The 16,313-nt window shown below is 41.3% G+C and overlaps 1 protein-coding gene across 1 annotated transcript in view; it reads left to right on the top strand.

Moving 5' to 3' along the window:
- The window catches only part of LOC137296052 (rabankyrin-5-like), a 57,565-nt gene that overhangs the window by 23,914 nt on the left and 17,338 nt on the right, over positions 1 to 16,313 (top strand). The window contains exons 2-9 of the mRNA XM_067827705.1: positions 1,953 to 2,142; positions 2,852 to 2,973; positions 5,029 to 5,164; positions 12,158 to 12,281; positions 13,649 to 13,798; positions 14,322 to 14,487; positions 15,008 to 15,212; positions 16,140 to 16,269. Of these exons, the coding sequence (XP_067683806.1) occupies positions 1,953 to 2,142; positions 2,852 to 2,973; positions 5,029 to 5,164; positions 12,158 to 12,281; positions 13,649 to 13,798; positions 14,322 to 14,487; positions 15,008 to 15,212; positions 16,140 to 16,269 (1,223 nt within the window). The remainder of the gene's footprint in view (positions 1 to 1,952; positions 2,143 to 2,851; positions 2,974 to 5,028; positions 5,165 to 12,157; positions 12,282 to 13,648; positions 13,799 to 14,321; positions 14,488 to 15,007; positions 15,213 to 16,139; positions 16,270 to 16,313) is intronic.

Here is a 16,313-nt window from a genome sequence, read left to right as displayed (position 1 = left end):
GATTAGTGGTTAATATGGAAAAGTCAAGCATTATTGTGTTTCGTAACGGTGGAATGATTAGAAATGTTGAAAAGTGGTATTATAATGGCATCCAAATGAAAACTGTCACGTATTATAAATATCTAGGTGTAATATGTAGGTGTAATAATAACACGACTGTGTTGGTCAACAGCCTGTGAAACTCTTGCAAATCAAGCATCGGATGCTGCTCATGAAAAGTTACCCAGATCTTTCTTTGAAGGCTATTCTGTCCATATTTGATACAAAAATCGCACCCATTGCATGTTATGGCAGTGAGATTTGGGGGTTTACCTTTAAGGAAAGTATAGAAAGAGTTCAGAGTAATTTCTTCAAACATTATCTTGGTTTGTCGAAACGATCTTCATCAAATGCAGTTCTTGGTGAGTTAGGACGTTATCATCTATCAGTTAATTACTTCTGCCTGAGTATAAAGTATTGATGTAGATTGATCCATATGGACTCCACACGATACCCCCTAGCTTGTTGTAATATGCTTAAAGCCCATGATGAAGCTTGCAGTGTCAACTGGACTTCTCTTGTCAGAATGTTGTTATTTCAAACTGGCTATTCATATGCTTGGATTTTTCAAGAATGTGGAAATGTATGTCATTTTATGACTTTGTTTAAACAGAGATGTATAGAGTTAAACATTCAGTCTTGGTATGGGAAAATAGAAGCATCTTCATTCTTGAAAAGCTACTCTTATTATAAAACAGTCTTTGAACAAGAAAAGTATCTAAATGCTGATATTGATAGAGATTTGATTAAAATGCTTGCAAAGTTTAGATGCTTATCACATTGTTTAAAAATTCAAATACTGTGTTCTAACAAATGTACTGATCAGAGTGATTTGTTTTGTGAACACTGCAATCTAAAAGTTATTGAAGATGAGTTTCATTTCGTACTTGTCAGTCCATATTTTAAGGAAAGTAGAAATAATCTCCTACCAAATATTTTTTGTCAATATCCAACAAGAGATAAGTTTATTCAATTGATGTCATGTACAAATAAAAACATCATGAAGGGTTTAGCCATTTACCTTAAAAGGAATATGTATAATTGTATTTAATCTCCCACACCTTAATGTACATGTATAGTTAACAGAATTGTATGAATAGATGTTCAGTGAATACTTTGTATTTGCACTCTGGACCACTTGGCCTCCAATGCTGAAATAAAGTCTCTCTCTCTCTTAACTCTTTGAAGTTCTTACACTGAGTTCTTTTCTGTTGTGTTACATTATTGCATCCAGTACCAGTGAGTACGGTAAAGTGTCTTTCTGATTACTGAGCCTATTATCAGTTTAATACAGTTTGTCCCTACAAAGCCCAAGAATTTTTCCAGTTTTGGAAGATTTACTGGCATTTGCTAAAAAAACATGTCCAAATATAAGCCTCTGTGAGCGTTATGAGTTATGTTCTGTATTCTGTGAACATGCGACCTGTGATAGGAACTGCAGTAGCAAGTATCTTTAGTTAAGTTTTTATTGTTATTCTTTATTCTCTGCATTGTAGACAGTTTATAAGACTTATGACCATGGTTATCCACATGATTAAAATGACCACAACATATTCCGTGGTCTCAGTCTTAGTCAGTATGATTGGGGTACGTTCGGCTAAGTCCATTTGTGGTGGCCCCTGCTGTGGTATTGCTGGAATATTGCTACACACAGCATAAAACCAAACTCATTCAATTACTATGGCTACGAACTTGTGCTTGTACATATTCATGGTGTAGATACTTTGCATAGAAATAGATTAAGTTTAGTCCTACTTGGTCATGTGATAGCATGTGACATCAATCATACTTGGCATTAAAACATTAGAAACTACTAGGGATGTAGACTTCTGTCCAGGACATGCAAGTATTCATAGCTAAATTATGTTCTTAAGTCACCCCAAAATAATTTGCATCGCTTACTATGGTAACAGGTGAAGTAGCCAAGCTACAGAACCACCTGAGCTTACTGCGAGAAGAATATGTAAAACTGCAAAATAAGTATGCTGACTTGGAGAGGAAGTACCAGGTGGCAGTGGCTGGGTCAGGGGCTGGGACTCAGGACACGTTTGTTTCCAGGCTCCTTAAACTGGTCGCAGACTTGTTTGACAAAGATCAGTACAGGTAAGCATGTTATTTTCATATCAGATGGACTTTAGACTTTTCTATTTGAGGATTAATCTCATCATGTCCATTGTTATGTCAATATTCAAAATGTCGGTAAATAAATAAATCCATCTTTCTGGTAATCAAGACCATCTCATCACTACTTGGATGATATAGTGTGTAGTTGATGTATGTCAGCCATCTCAGTTGTTGGGGATGGAACTGACCTTCAGCAACCCATGCTTGTTGTAAAAGGCACACTAACGGGATTGAGTGATTAGGCTTGCTGACTTGGTTGACCCATGTCATCATATCCCAGTTGCATAGATTGATGCTCATGCTCTTAATCACTGGATTGATTTGGTCCAGATTCGATTGTTTACAGACAGTAACCATACGGTTGGAATATTGCTGAGTGCAGCATTAAACAACAAACCAACCAATGATCTCAGTTACATGGTTTGGTGCTTTTGTGGTAGTTACTGGGCTGTCAGACCCAGGGCCAGCTGAGATTCTGGATATTCAGTTCATGTTAGTTTGTGGTAATGAGATTGGTGGACCTGTCACCAAATTATTAAAACAGTACACTGGATCATTATGTAAGATGTGGCTCATGCACTTCTACCATGTCTAGAGGTGTATTGGTATGCATACTGTCACATCTGCTGATTGCCATCATGATTTGTTGTGTTCACATCATGGAATGTTAATTCTCTATGTGTTGAAGTGATCTGCTGGTCCACTTGGAAGGGGGTCAGCAGCTGAGAGCACACAAGTTCATCTTGTCATCTCGGAGTGATGACTGGGGGGTGACAGATCTCCATCAAGTGTCTGAGCTCCATATTACAGGTGAGTGTTGTAATCTCAGAATGTTGACTGGGGATGACAGATCTCCACCAAGTGTCTGAAATCCGTATTACAGAGCATAATAAAAAGTCATTCAGTATTTTTAGACAAAAATTTGCAGTCAAAGCAAACTGAAGCAAAGGTTGTGATTTTGCTATTTACAGAAGTTTGGCATTTATATTTTTCTTGGTTTCCTTGTAAACGTTTTGGACTTGTTTTCAAAAGGCAGGGATGGGCTTTGTTTCCAGTGCACAACTCGAAAACTTCTTGATACCTGTTAGCGAAACCAAAGTTGGTAGATGTATCAGTCAGAACCTAAATTGGTGCCTTTGGCTATTTACACACTTTTGTGATTTCTTTCTTGCTAGGTTTCCATGGAAACGATTCAGACTTAGTCTCAAAAGAGAGGGATGTGATTCGTTTCAGGACCACAACTCGAAAACTGTTTGATATCTTTCAACAAAACTTGGAAGATATGTTAGGCAAACCCCAACGTGGTGGCTTTTTGCTATTTACAGATTTTTGTCATTTTTAGTTTTTTGGGGTTTCAATGGAAACGATTCAGACTTAGTCTCAAAAAGGGAGGGTGGGCTTTGTTTACGGAATACAACTCAAAAACTTCATAATATCTTTCAACAGAACTTGGCAGATAAATGAGACAAATCTTGAAGTGGTGCCATTTGCTATTTACAGATTTATGTCATTATCCCCTGCAACATGTTTTGCTAGGGGCTATTAAAATGCACTTCGACCTTGCATCCGTACACATTTGACTTTTCCGGAGCAGAACTTCAAAACCGTTCCGTACTTCTTCTCCAGACTTGGCACATAGATGGATCCAGTGGTGTACTGATGACTTTTGGTAGTTTTGGATTTTTAAATAAAATATATTTTTTCTTTTCCATGGCAACAAGTTCAACTTGGACTGAATTTGTTGGGTGTGCTCTTTTCCACTTCAAAATTTCAACACTGTTCACTGTTTCTAAGCCAGACTTGGCACATAGATGAACCTGGTAGTTCACTGGTGCCCTTTGGTAGTTTACAAAAACAATATATTCCCTCGTCTCCATGGCAACAAGTTTGACTGAATTTGGTGGTAGTGCTCTTTTCTGGAACAGAACTGTAAAACCTTTCAAAATTTCTTGCTCGAAGTTTTCACACAGATTGGTACTGTTCCTTTTGGTAGTTTTGGAATTCTAAATTACAGTATTTTCTAAACTCTCCTTTCACTTTGCCAAAACATTTGACATCATCATAGCTAGTAAACATATACATGAAGATTACTTTGCCATTGTAGGGGATATTGATGGTTTTGTCTTCATGTTTTTTTTTTCTTGGTTTCCAGGGAAATGATTTGAACTGAGTTTCAAAAGGGAGGGGTGGGCTCCTTTTCTGAAGCACAACTCGAGATCTTTTTATTGTCTTTCAGCAAATCATGGCAGATATGCCAGCCAGACCCTAAAGTGGTGTTTTTTGCTATTTACAAATATTTGGCATACTTTCATTTTTCTGGGTTTCCATGGAAACGATTCTGCCTTAGTCTCAAAAGGGAAGGACGGGCTTTGTGTCCTGAGCACAACTCAAAAAGCATTTGATATCTTTTAACAGAACTTAGCAGATACATAAGGCAGATCTTGAAGTGGTGCCTCTTTCTCTTTGCTGATATTACATTTTTCATTATTATCATATAGTCTGGGGGGATATGTCATCTACTAATGACTCTTGTTAAGGAGTGGAATTTTACTTACAACTCTTTTGTTGTGAGTTGCAAATGTTGTGCTCTGTACAAGATATGGTATTCTCACCGACATCAGTACTATGAACAAGGGTGAAATGATGTTGTTTGGCAAGTCATGTGATCATGTCAGTCTCTGACTTTTAGTTATGAGTAAATGAAGATGATCACAGTTTTGCCTTCTGTTTGGCAAGCCATGTGATCATGTCAGTCTCCAATTTTTAGTTATGAGTAATGAGGATGATCACAGTTTTTACATTCTGTATGTAATCCAAACTTGTGAATGACTTGTATTGTTTCACATCTCCCCTCTGTCCCCACAGATATCCAATATGATGTGGCACATGCGTTAATGAGATGGGTGTACACAGACGAAATCAACATCAAGGTGGAGGACTCATTTCTCCTGGAACTTCTCCGAGCGGCTACTAAGTTTAAACTTGAGGCTCTTCGGGTCAGGTAATTACTTTGGTGTTTTTCCTTATCCTCACTTGTGCCGATTATGCTTATCTCCTCCCTCTATCAGAGATAATTGAACACTTGAAATTGCTTGAATTGAAGTGGATGTACAACACACTCACCCACTGGAAGCCTCCCTTTCCCCCGACGGTCACATGACCAACAATGCTTGTGACTCTCTCTTCATTGCCTGACGAGGACAGTTGGAGGCTGTTTGGGTCCCAACATGGTGATAAATATTTTAGTTTGGTCCTTTAAACTAACTGGCATGCCAAGGACAAACAACGTGATCAGCCAGATGTGCCCCGGGAGCGGTTCATCGGCTGCACTAGGTCTGTCAGATGAAGAATAGACATCGTATGCACACTCCCATTCACAGAAATCATCACTGTCGGCTGTATCATCTTGTTGCAGTATGAATGATGCATCCTGCTACATTCGAACATTCACTGTTTAATGTCAGAAGATTCCTACTTCGAAGAGGATAAGATCTCATCTGATTGTCTTCATGAGGCATAGAGATCTTCTAACAGCAGAGGACATGGAGGACGTTTCAGGCTACAACTAACGGTTCCACAAAGGTGCTGAGTTACACTTGCCCTTTTTTTATCATGAGTGATTATGACCCTGTACTTGTAAAGTATATGCTTATACATGAAGAAGGGTCACAACTCTATGATGAGCTCATCATGAAGAAAGAATTGCTATCGATAACTAGTTGGAGGAAGAAACTAGTAATTTTTCCTTATCCTGACTCATGCTTAATTGCTTATTTCGTCTTCCCGGCGAAGGTAGTAGAACACCTGAAATCGCTTGAAGTTCCCTTCAATGGACGTAAAATTCACACTCACCTATGTATTACCTCCCTTCCTATGTACATGGTCAGCTGATCGGCCATGATACTTCACTCTCTCTCCCTATCGCACGACGAGGGCGGCTGGAGGCACCCAGAGTCCTGTATACAGCGATAAGTCTTTTGTTCTTTTGGTTTTTCTAACTAAATTTGTGTTGTATGCAGGTTTTGGCTTGTATGTGTATGTTATTATCATACTTTCCCGTCTGGTACCAACTAGTTCATGTTTCGGGTGTTCATGTTATTTTCAGTGTTTTGTACATGATAATTAATATTATAACACAGATATGTGCTGCTGTATTCGCCGCTAGCTTATGCCTTGCATACTTGGCTTTCAGGCTTTTACGGCATGTACGTCGTGCGGGACCAATATTCCCCTGCAAGATAAACACACCCAATGTCTGTGTTGTTTGGAAAAGGCGGGTCACCAGCCTGAAGCATGTGACCTCTGTTTGGGCTTCACCCCCCAGGCCCAGAAACGCAGAGTTGCCGATTTTCTCTTTTGTAGAGAATTGTGGGAGGCAGGAGGGGACCCAATGGAGCTTCTGCCGTCTAAATCTAAAAGGGCAGGGCATGATAAGTCTAAGTCCAAAAAACAACCTAAGTCATCTGTCCCTTCCTCGCAAACACAGTCTGCTTCTTTGGGTTTTGACATGTCTCTCATAACTCAGTTGTTTCAGCAGCACATGGACTCGGTGAAATCCCTCATTCTTGAGTCTGTTGGAGGTCTCCGGCAGGAGTTCGTCACGCACTCTGGGTGGGGGATGACGAGTCTGGGGGCTGATCACCGAGTTTGGTCGAGATGGCGGTCGACCCGTTGCCTTTGGCTTTGGGTCCTGACGTCTCGGCTACCCCGGAGAGGGTGGGTTTGCTCCCAGTCCCTGTCTCGGTCTTGGTGCAGGGTCTGTTGAGGATTCCTGGGGTTCCTGTACCACCTCTCGGTTCAGTTGGCACTGGTTCGGTGGCTGGAGTGGAAGGAGCCTTGGGCTCTTCCTTCCCCACTTTTGCTCACTCGCCTACTGGGTCGGAGCGTGGGTCTTCCTTTCGGGAGGACTCTGCCTCGGCCTCGGGCTTGGATGTTGAGGTGATGGATGTCAGGGAGGTTGAGGAGTCCGAGGGTGCCTTCCGTTTTTCCTCGGCCAAACTCATGATAGTGCCAGCTACTCTAAGCAGGTCGCAAGGAAAGCTTTGTCTCCCAGTTGTACGGATCATTCCAGGTGGATCTGTTTGCGTCAGGCGGGACGAATCAGATACCTGTGTTTTGCTCTCGGATATCGGATCAGAGGGCGTTGGCATCCGATGCCTTTCCGCTGGATTAGACGGGACGGGTTCTGTGGGCATTCCCGCCACTTCAGCTGATTCTCCGTGTCCTCTCCCAGCTGTCCACTCAACCAGCATGTCTGCTTGTGCTTCTGGCACCGCTTTGGCCATCACAAAGCTGTTTTCCGGTAATTCTCAGGTTTCTGGCTCAGCCTCCTGTTCTATTACCTTTGCGACCGGACATTCTCATTCAGAATGGCGTGCCACACCCCAATCCACAGGTTCAGTGGGTGGCTTTGCCTCTGTCAGGTCTAGCTGTTTGGAAGAAGGCTTTGGCTTTGACTATGTGTTGCTACTCCACTGCTGTTTCCACTTTTCACACCCCTGTCGATGGTGCTCTTCTGGGGTCTACAGCGCTTTTTAACTGGCGTGGATCGGGTTTGACCTACTGTCAGGCGAACTAGCCCACCTTAAGATTTGTCAAACATGCTTGATTGGCTGTCTGTTTCTACTTGCTCACATCTATCGGCTATTTCCATTCAGCTGTTAACTTGGAAGGTCGTACGTGCTTGATTGGCTGTCTGTTCCTACTTTCTCACATTTATCGGCTATTTCCATTCAGCTGTTAACTTGGAGGGCCGTATTTCAGGTGGCGGTAACATATGGGAGAAGGGTTGGCAATTTACATGCCATGTCTGCAGACCTGGTGCTGACAGTGTTTCAACCTCACCGTGTCAGTATTTGCCTCCCAGATTCTTACCGTCCGAAGATCGATCACACTTTCCGTGTGACAGCTCCTATCGATCTTCCTACTCTAGCCTTCTACATCGGGAACCTCTGCAACGAGCACTCACCCGTTGGATGTCCGTAAGACCCTCAAGGTCTATATCAAACGAACACAAGGGATCCGTACAGGTACAATCTGTTCTGCTGTTATGGTGGTGGGAAAGCTGGGTTGCCAGCTAGTAAACAGACCCTTTCTCGCTGGCTAGTGTTGGTCATCTGTGCTGCATATCAGGCTAAGGGCATGCCTCCCCCTGAGGGGTTGAAGGCTCACTCAGTCAGGGCAGTAGCTGCTTCCAAAGGATTCACATCAGCACTGCCCATTGAAGAGATTTGCTCTGCTGCTGTTTGGAGCAGGCCTAGCATGTTCATCAAGCATTATCAATTTGACACGCATTCACGTGAGCGTGCTCGCTTTGGCCGCATTGTTCTCTCCAATGGACAGTGTCCTGCCACCCTGGCTGAGTGAGTCTTGGTTCATAGTCAGTTGACGCTGCTAAACTACTGCGTTTTGAGTGCATGTCTCCACTGTTGATGATCCCACAGACTGCAATCTGTTTAGATTTGTTGTCAGTCCTAACTTGGTTTTTCAACCCTTCGGTGCTCTCTATTAGATTCATGATGTTGGCGGGGTTATTTGGCACTTTTTTACAGAGCTTTCTTCTCATGCTGCGTTCTGAGTCGGTTTTTGGTGCCTCTCGCGGAAGCTCATCGGGAGTACAACACAGATGAGTATTTGTTGCGTGTGTTAATTTTCATAATTACAATCTCTATAATTCCATACTGTACCAGAATTCCCTCCTCCTTAGCCTCTGGTCTTTGAAAGTCTGAGTTATGCACATAAGTACCCCAAGGACGATCTCTGTGAAAAAGAATTAGACAAACCTGTAGAGGTTTAGAATTCTTTGAGGAGAATCATCCTTGGGGTAGGGCCACCCACCTCACCACAATTCAGTTCACTGACTTCAGCAGAAGGAATGATGATACGGGCTTGGATGCTTACCTGGTTGTCTGCGCATGCGTGGCAGAGGGGTGACTCCACGTGGTGTGGGGCCGGCTAACAAAGAAAAAAGACTTTTGTTTATTGTACAATATTTTATCAAGACATTGTTACAACTGTCACGTGACATTTTCCGGCAGCAGAAAATACATATATGTACCCCAAGGATGATTTTCTTCAAAGAATTGGAAACCTCTACAGGTTTGTCTAATTTTCGGACGAAGTCATATCATGGAAATGTTTCACCATCTAAGGATTCCAACAATCAACGATACTCTCATCACAAAATTCAGCAGTCGTGCCAATGAGGAAAAGAGGATGGTCCTGTCTGCGCTTATTACACAGAGGCAAGATCAACAGTTTATGTCCGAACATCTAGCTTCTACCACTGCGGGTCTTAATCTGCTTCGGAGACGGGCTGTTGTCCGCCGTGTCATGGAGTGAGAACTTCACAAAGTCTTTGTATCAAGCCCCATGGTCTGCACCTACTGTGTTTGACGGAAGGATTGAAGAGGTAGCAAGATCGGTTACTCAAGATTCAAGGGAAGTTATGATGATAAAATCCATCAACACTTTGACTTCTGTCCTTAAACAGACAAATCAGTCCAAGTTCTCCAGGGTTCAAAGAGCAAGGGACAAAAATATCAATGTTCAAGGGGAGAAATTGTCTTCTTCCTTTTGTCGCCCCTATGGAGGAAATAAACGCTCTCACACGTCAGTGCTGAAGATCAGGTTCAGAACGACTGTCTTCCACCCCCAGCAGTTCCCGTACAACCGTCTCAAGTAGGTGGAGGTCTTCAACTTCAACTTCAACTTCAACTGGCAAAATTGGGGAATCCTCAACGACAACTATGTCATGAATATTCTACGAGACGACTACAAGATTCCACTAGAAGATACACCACCACTCACAAAACTCCAACTCCCATCATCTACGCAGACAATCAACTAGACAAGTTGACCGATACTATATCAACACTGTTGCAGATGGGAGCAATAGAAGTAATACAGCCATGGAGTCTAATGCTAAGTCTTTTACTCCCCAATCTTCTTAGTTCCGAAGAAGAATTCCAGAGAGAAATTCCGACTCATTTACAACATGAAGGAATTCAACAAAAAGTTTCTACTGAAGCCAGAACATTTCAAGATGTTACATCTTCCTCAACTAAAACAATTCATCTGATCAGCAGACTATCTAGCGAGCATAGATCTACAAGATGCATACCTGCATATCCCGATTCATCTAGAATCTAGGAAATATCTGCGCTTCCTTTTCAACTGCCAGCATTACCAATGGACAGTCCTACTGTTTGGAATATCTTCGGCCCCATGGCTATTTACACGGGTAACCAAACCCATCGTCAATTATCTACACCTCAGGGGGCAATGAAGTGCTTTTTATCTGGATGACAGCATACAAGCGCATCAACGGAAAAGTCAACTCAGACTACAATTAGACTTCACGATCAGGCTACTAACACAACAGAGTTGGTTACTAAATTACCTAAAGTCGGAACTGGAACCTCAGCAAGATATCAAATTCCTCTGGATTCGTTTCATCACTATGTTGAATCAGATTGTAGTTCCAGAGGACCGGTGGGTCAAGATTCAAGAAATGATAATGCAAGCTCTACTTTCTCCATTGACACTTTGACAATGGCATTGTCTAATACGTCTCCTCACGTCAGCGCAAGATATGATCAGAAGAGGAATACTGCAGTTGCGTCATTTGCAATGATTCTTGAATGTTCATCTCAACAACAGAAGACAGATTCCGCTCCCAGACAGCCTGAAGTCTTTTCTGATATAGGGGACTCGCTGATCAAATGTCTGCGCAGGAACCCATATGTTAGAGCTGGTATTCAACAACCACCCATATGTAGACGCATTTCTACAAGGATGGGGAGCTCATCTAGGAAAGGAGGTAGCAGCAGGAATCTGAAACAAAGAGGAACAGGCTCTTCACATCAACCAGCTGGAAATGAAAGTGGTCATTCATGCCATCCACCACTGGTTGATAGCATTGAGAGACAAGTTATTAATGATCCACACGGACAACTCAACAGTAGCGTTTTACTTAAACAAATAAGGGTCAACAAGATGGCTAGGGAGGTAATACATGGGTGAGTGTGAATTTTACGTCTGCTTCTTTTAGAAGGGAATTTCAAGCGATTTCAGGTGTTCCACTACCTTCGCCAGTGAAGAGGAGATAAGCACTTAGCATGAGTCAGGATAAGTATAAAATATAAATTTTATTAAGAAAATTACATATTTTTCCTTATCCTGACTAATGCTTAATTGCTTATCTCCTCTTTAACACATGACTTGTAGAGACCAAGACGATCTGCAGAGTAAAGTGTTTGAGAGTGAATGCACACATCAAGAATAGGCACTCTTAATGAAGATACTTGTACATGAACAAAGGTCGCAACTGGTCATGATAGAAATCATGACATATAGACACTAACAGGACGCTAGGTGATCTATATATGATCACGTTCCAGTCAACGAAGACGAATGTGATCCCCCCCATCTCACAGATGAATATTGGAAGAACAAAACTGAACTACTGCAGTTATAGTTCCTGAAGCGGGGGCGTACTGTATGCATAATAAGCATGAGTCAGGATAAGGAAAAATATGTAATTTTCTGAATAAAATTGATATTTTATACTTATCCTGACTCATGGTGTAAGCACTCCCAGCCATCCCTCTCAGAATTCACAGTAATTCTCTGCTTAGGATATTTCGAAAGAATGACAAGCATGGTTGGTCATGTGACCGTATTGGCAGGAAAGGGAGGCTTTTGGTGGGTGAGTGTTTTCTACATCCGCTTCAATTAGAAGCGAACTTCAGGGGATTTCAAGTGTTCCACTGCTTCACAATTTTCAGGTCAGCTGACGTTTGACATTTGAGTGTTTTGGAAATGTACCAACTGTCTGTTACCATTGAACATGAAATGTGCATGCCTGCATATTCTCAGTATACCACTGCACGTATATATGAATGAACTACCCATCACCATATGATTTTGAGCATATGTCCCATCCCCAGGTAGTAGGAATATTTGTGATACATGTTCTCTTGTTATATTGCAGGTGTGAGAATGGCTTGATGTCATTTGTGAACATGAAGAACTGCATCAAGTTCTACCAAACAGCTGAGGAGATGGGAGCAGAGGTGTTGAAGAAACACTGCTCGGAACTCATCTCCAACCACTGGGTAGGTAGATATTTAATGTCATGATTTACACTAACTGCAGTCTCTGCTTTTATAGCTAACAAGCTATATTTTATGTCGTTTTTTATATCTTTATGTATTATGATCATTCTTGGTATAGAATAGAATTGGACCTGTGAAGATCTGAGTTAGAATTGTGGTCAGGCTTGCTGACTTGATTTGACGTGTTTCCAAAGTGCATATATCAGTTCTCATGATATTGATCTGTGGATTGCATGGTCCAGACTGGAATATTTACAGACCGGCATCACATATATGGAACATTAGGCAACAAATGAAACAGATACATGAAGATACATGCTCTGGACTGTTAGACACCATGGTTCTGTGTGTGTCTCTGCATGGAGCTATTATGGCAGATGCTAAGATTTGTTTTACTAAATCACGGTCATTCCTGTTGTTGTTGCATCTGTTAAATGTTTTACCTGTGAAGATATGGGTAAGAACTGATCATCCTATGCTTGTTGTAAGAGACGACTAATGGGACTGGGTGGTCAGATTTGCAGACTTGGTTGACTCACATCATAGTTTCCCAGTTGCATGGAGCGATGTTCTTGATCATTGGGTTGTCTGGTTCAGACTTGATTGTTTACAGACTGGAGCCATATTGATGGAATATTACTGAGTATGTCATAAAACTAAACTCACTCACTCACTCACTCACTCACTCACTCACTCACTCACTCACTCACTCACTCACTCACTCACTCACTCACTCACTCACTCACTCACTCACTCACTCAATCACTCACTCACTCACTCACTCACTCACTCACTCACTAATAAATGTCTTTGCAACATATGTCATATTTGGGATTTCACTTTCTTAGTAAAGTACAAATTCTAGTACTTTTTTCGGTTGAGTCCCATCCGGGATTCGAACCCGCATTTCACTTTCTTTGTATGCGGGTTCGAATCCCGGATGGGACTCAACCGAAAAAAGTACTAGAATTTGTACTTTACTAAGAAAGTGAAATCCCAAATATGACATATGTTGCATTTGACCACTTTCTAAATGGCATCGTGTAATCATAGCTTTCGGCCGTGGGAGCCGTGCCAATTTACACTCATCAGAGGGGTACACAAAGTACGCAGTCTAGACTACCATTTGTCCGACTTTCATTTTTTGTGGAAGTCGCGGTGGCTGAGCGGGCTAGGCGGCTGACTTTGTGTGCTGGCGATTAGGTGCCTGACTCTGAGGGTGCGGGTTCGAATCCCGGATGGGACTCAACCGAAAAAAGTACTAGAATTTGTACTTTACTAAGAAAGTGAAATCCCAAATATGACATATGTTGCATTTGACCACTTTCTAAATGGCATCGTGTAATCATAAATGTCTTTGGTTTTAGAATGACTTCACAAGTGAAGATTTCATTCACATGCCTGCAGCTCTGCTGTATAGGATGTTCAAGACGAAGACAGAGTACCCTCTTCACACGGCCATCCGAGCACAGAGAGAGGATGTCGTCTTTCTGTATCTAATAGAATATGACGCCCAGGTTAGCACAGTATTCAAATATGAAGTTAACAAGCTGTTCCTTTTGCTTTGCTTCAGATGCACCAACTCTTGAAATTAGTCATCAAAATGAATATGAACCTTATACAGTTTATGTTGGGTAAACAGGGTTTTATATTGTGTAACCTTGAGTAAATATTGTATAAATTAGTGTATTAGTTTTTCTTCACTAGTACCAACCTGGTCTTGTTGGCCATTTATTTATTGTGTGAAATGTGACATTACGATTATTTCAAACATGTAATTAAGATATGGTCACTGGAACTGACACTGTGAGGATTACATTTTTATGCTGTGTAACCTGGATGATTGTGCCATTGTTCCATGATGGCATGAATTGATGTTTAAGTTATCAACCACTGGTTTGCTTTAGTCAGACTTGATGTGGTGATGCAGATTAAGTAATGACTGCTGTTATATACCAGCATGCACTGAGTGTTTCTAATGTAATGCAGAGGAGTTTTTATGTCCTTGTGGATACAACACATCTGCTCTGTCCTTGACAGCTGTCCATCAAGCTGAATGAAGTAGACAATCGAGGCGATGTGTCTCTAGACCTTGCACTGCAGACAAAGCAGGAGGGGATTGCCCAGACTCTGGTCGGACACAGAGCAGATGTCAACAAGAAAGATAACTCTGGAAAATGTCTGCTTCATAAAGCAATCAAAAGAGGTATCTCAATGTTACAAATACAAAGTCATTAATATTTCCTGATTATTAAATATGGAAATTATGTGACCCAGTTGCATTCAGTGGTAGGCATATACTCTTCTAATTATTTAACCCCTTCTAAACCTGTACAATTTTGCACCGATCGATTTTTTTATATGTAATGTGAGAAAAAATTCAGTAACTTCTTTGACTGGCATTTTAGAAGCTGGGAAGAGAGTGCAACCTTTTAATACAAGTTCATGTACCATGGTCAAGCAGGAGGTGTAAAAGAACCTATATAGAAATGTCGCCCTCACAAAATTATAAAATTGTTATTCATAAAGTTTGTTCATAATACAAAAACCTACAATGGTGATCTCGAATTTCATAATGAAGGAAAGCCAAGTTCTATGGATAGTCAACTTCTTTATTGCAGTGAGTGTGACATGTCTGAGTAGGTACTGACACCATTATCACAATTATCATCAAATTTCATGATACTTTTCATATTTTAGAATATTTTTTTCTTACCCAAATTTAGGTGATGAGTTTTCCGCGAGGTTCTTGATCCAGAACAGTGCTGATGTGAACCTGACAACACACTTAGATAAGGAGACTCCTCTCCACATGACGGCCTGCTTCAACCCTGACGTGACCAGCCCTGACACCATGGCTGGCATGGCCCGCATCGCACAGATGTTGCTGGACAATGGAGCAGACATCAACACTCAGGACACCGCGGGGAGGTAGGCCATGTACTCATTTACAGAAATTAGAAATAAACATGTGAGATGTCATTCAATATATGAATCTGAGCATATTTTAACCCTTAGAAATGTGAAGTGTATATTGAATACACGTTTATTCTACTCATTAAACTTACTGAACAAGACAGTTTCAAAGTGCGATATTGGCATGACTGGCATGATAGTTAAATAAAAATATATGTGGCATCATTTTATTGATGCTTGGTCTTTCATACTGCCTTGACCATGTTGACTCTGAGATACGTTAAAACTGTCCAACATCATACGGATTGTATGTATTTGTGGATGAACATCAACCAACATCATGATTTGCTATTTCTGATTGTTAATTATGTTTACTTGCACATTTTTGACTGCCACAGTTAGTAAGTTTTCAAAGGCATAGAAATACTGTTACTTCACAAAGAGTATTGACATTAGTAGGATTGGATGTTTTTCTTCCATACGTGTCTTCCACATTCTTTGTCTTTCAAAAGTCCAGACCATGAGAGTATTATGGCTAAGATTAGCTTAAGATGTTGATTTGCATTTATGGTTAAATTCTGGCCAGTTCCTGTGGCATGGTTACCATGTCTACTGATGTGAAACTTCCATGTGCATGTGTCTCATACAAATCTTGCTGCATGCAATGATGATGGTCACTCTATCAAAGGTCAAGGTCATCTCTGTGTAGGGTTATTGTGAAACTTGTTTGGATCTTTCATTGCTGGTTACTGTTCTGTACATGTACAAGCATGGACCTTAGCACTTGAAGACATTGCTGTGACTGTGGTGAAAGTCTGGAAGTTATCTATGAAAAGGAAACACATGGTAGGTTATGATTTTTACAGGTTTGAGGATGTGGCTGCCTGCTGCCCATTGATCAGACAAGACACATAAGTGAAGGTAATTTCTGTTTGTTTCCAGTACATGCCTACACAGTGCAATATTTTGCAAGAATGAGCCAGTGTTTCAAGTCATCCTAAAGCATGGAAATTTAGATCTTGAGATCAAGAACACAGATGGTCACACAGCTCTCTGGCTTGCTCTACAACAGGTGGGACTTCTCTCTGCTCTGATGTGGCAGATTACTGCAGCAAC

The sequence above is a fragment of the Haliotis asinina genome, chromosome 1 (genome assembly GCF_037392515.1).
Source record: "Haliotis asinina isolate JCU_RB_2024 chromosome 1, JCU_Hal_asi_v2, whole genome shotgun sequence".
In the NCBI taxonomy this organism is placed as follows: Eukaryota; Metazoa; Mollusca; class Gastropoda; order Lepetellida; family Haliotidae; genus Haliotis; species Haliotis asinina.
Note: the sequence above shows the minus strand (reverse complement) of the source record. Positions and strands in the feature narration are given on the sequence as shown.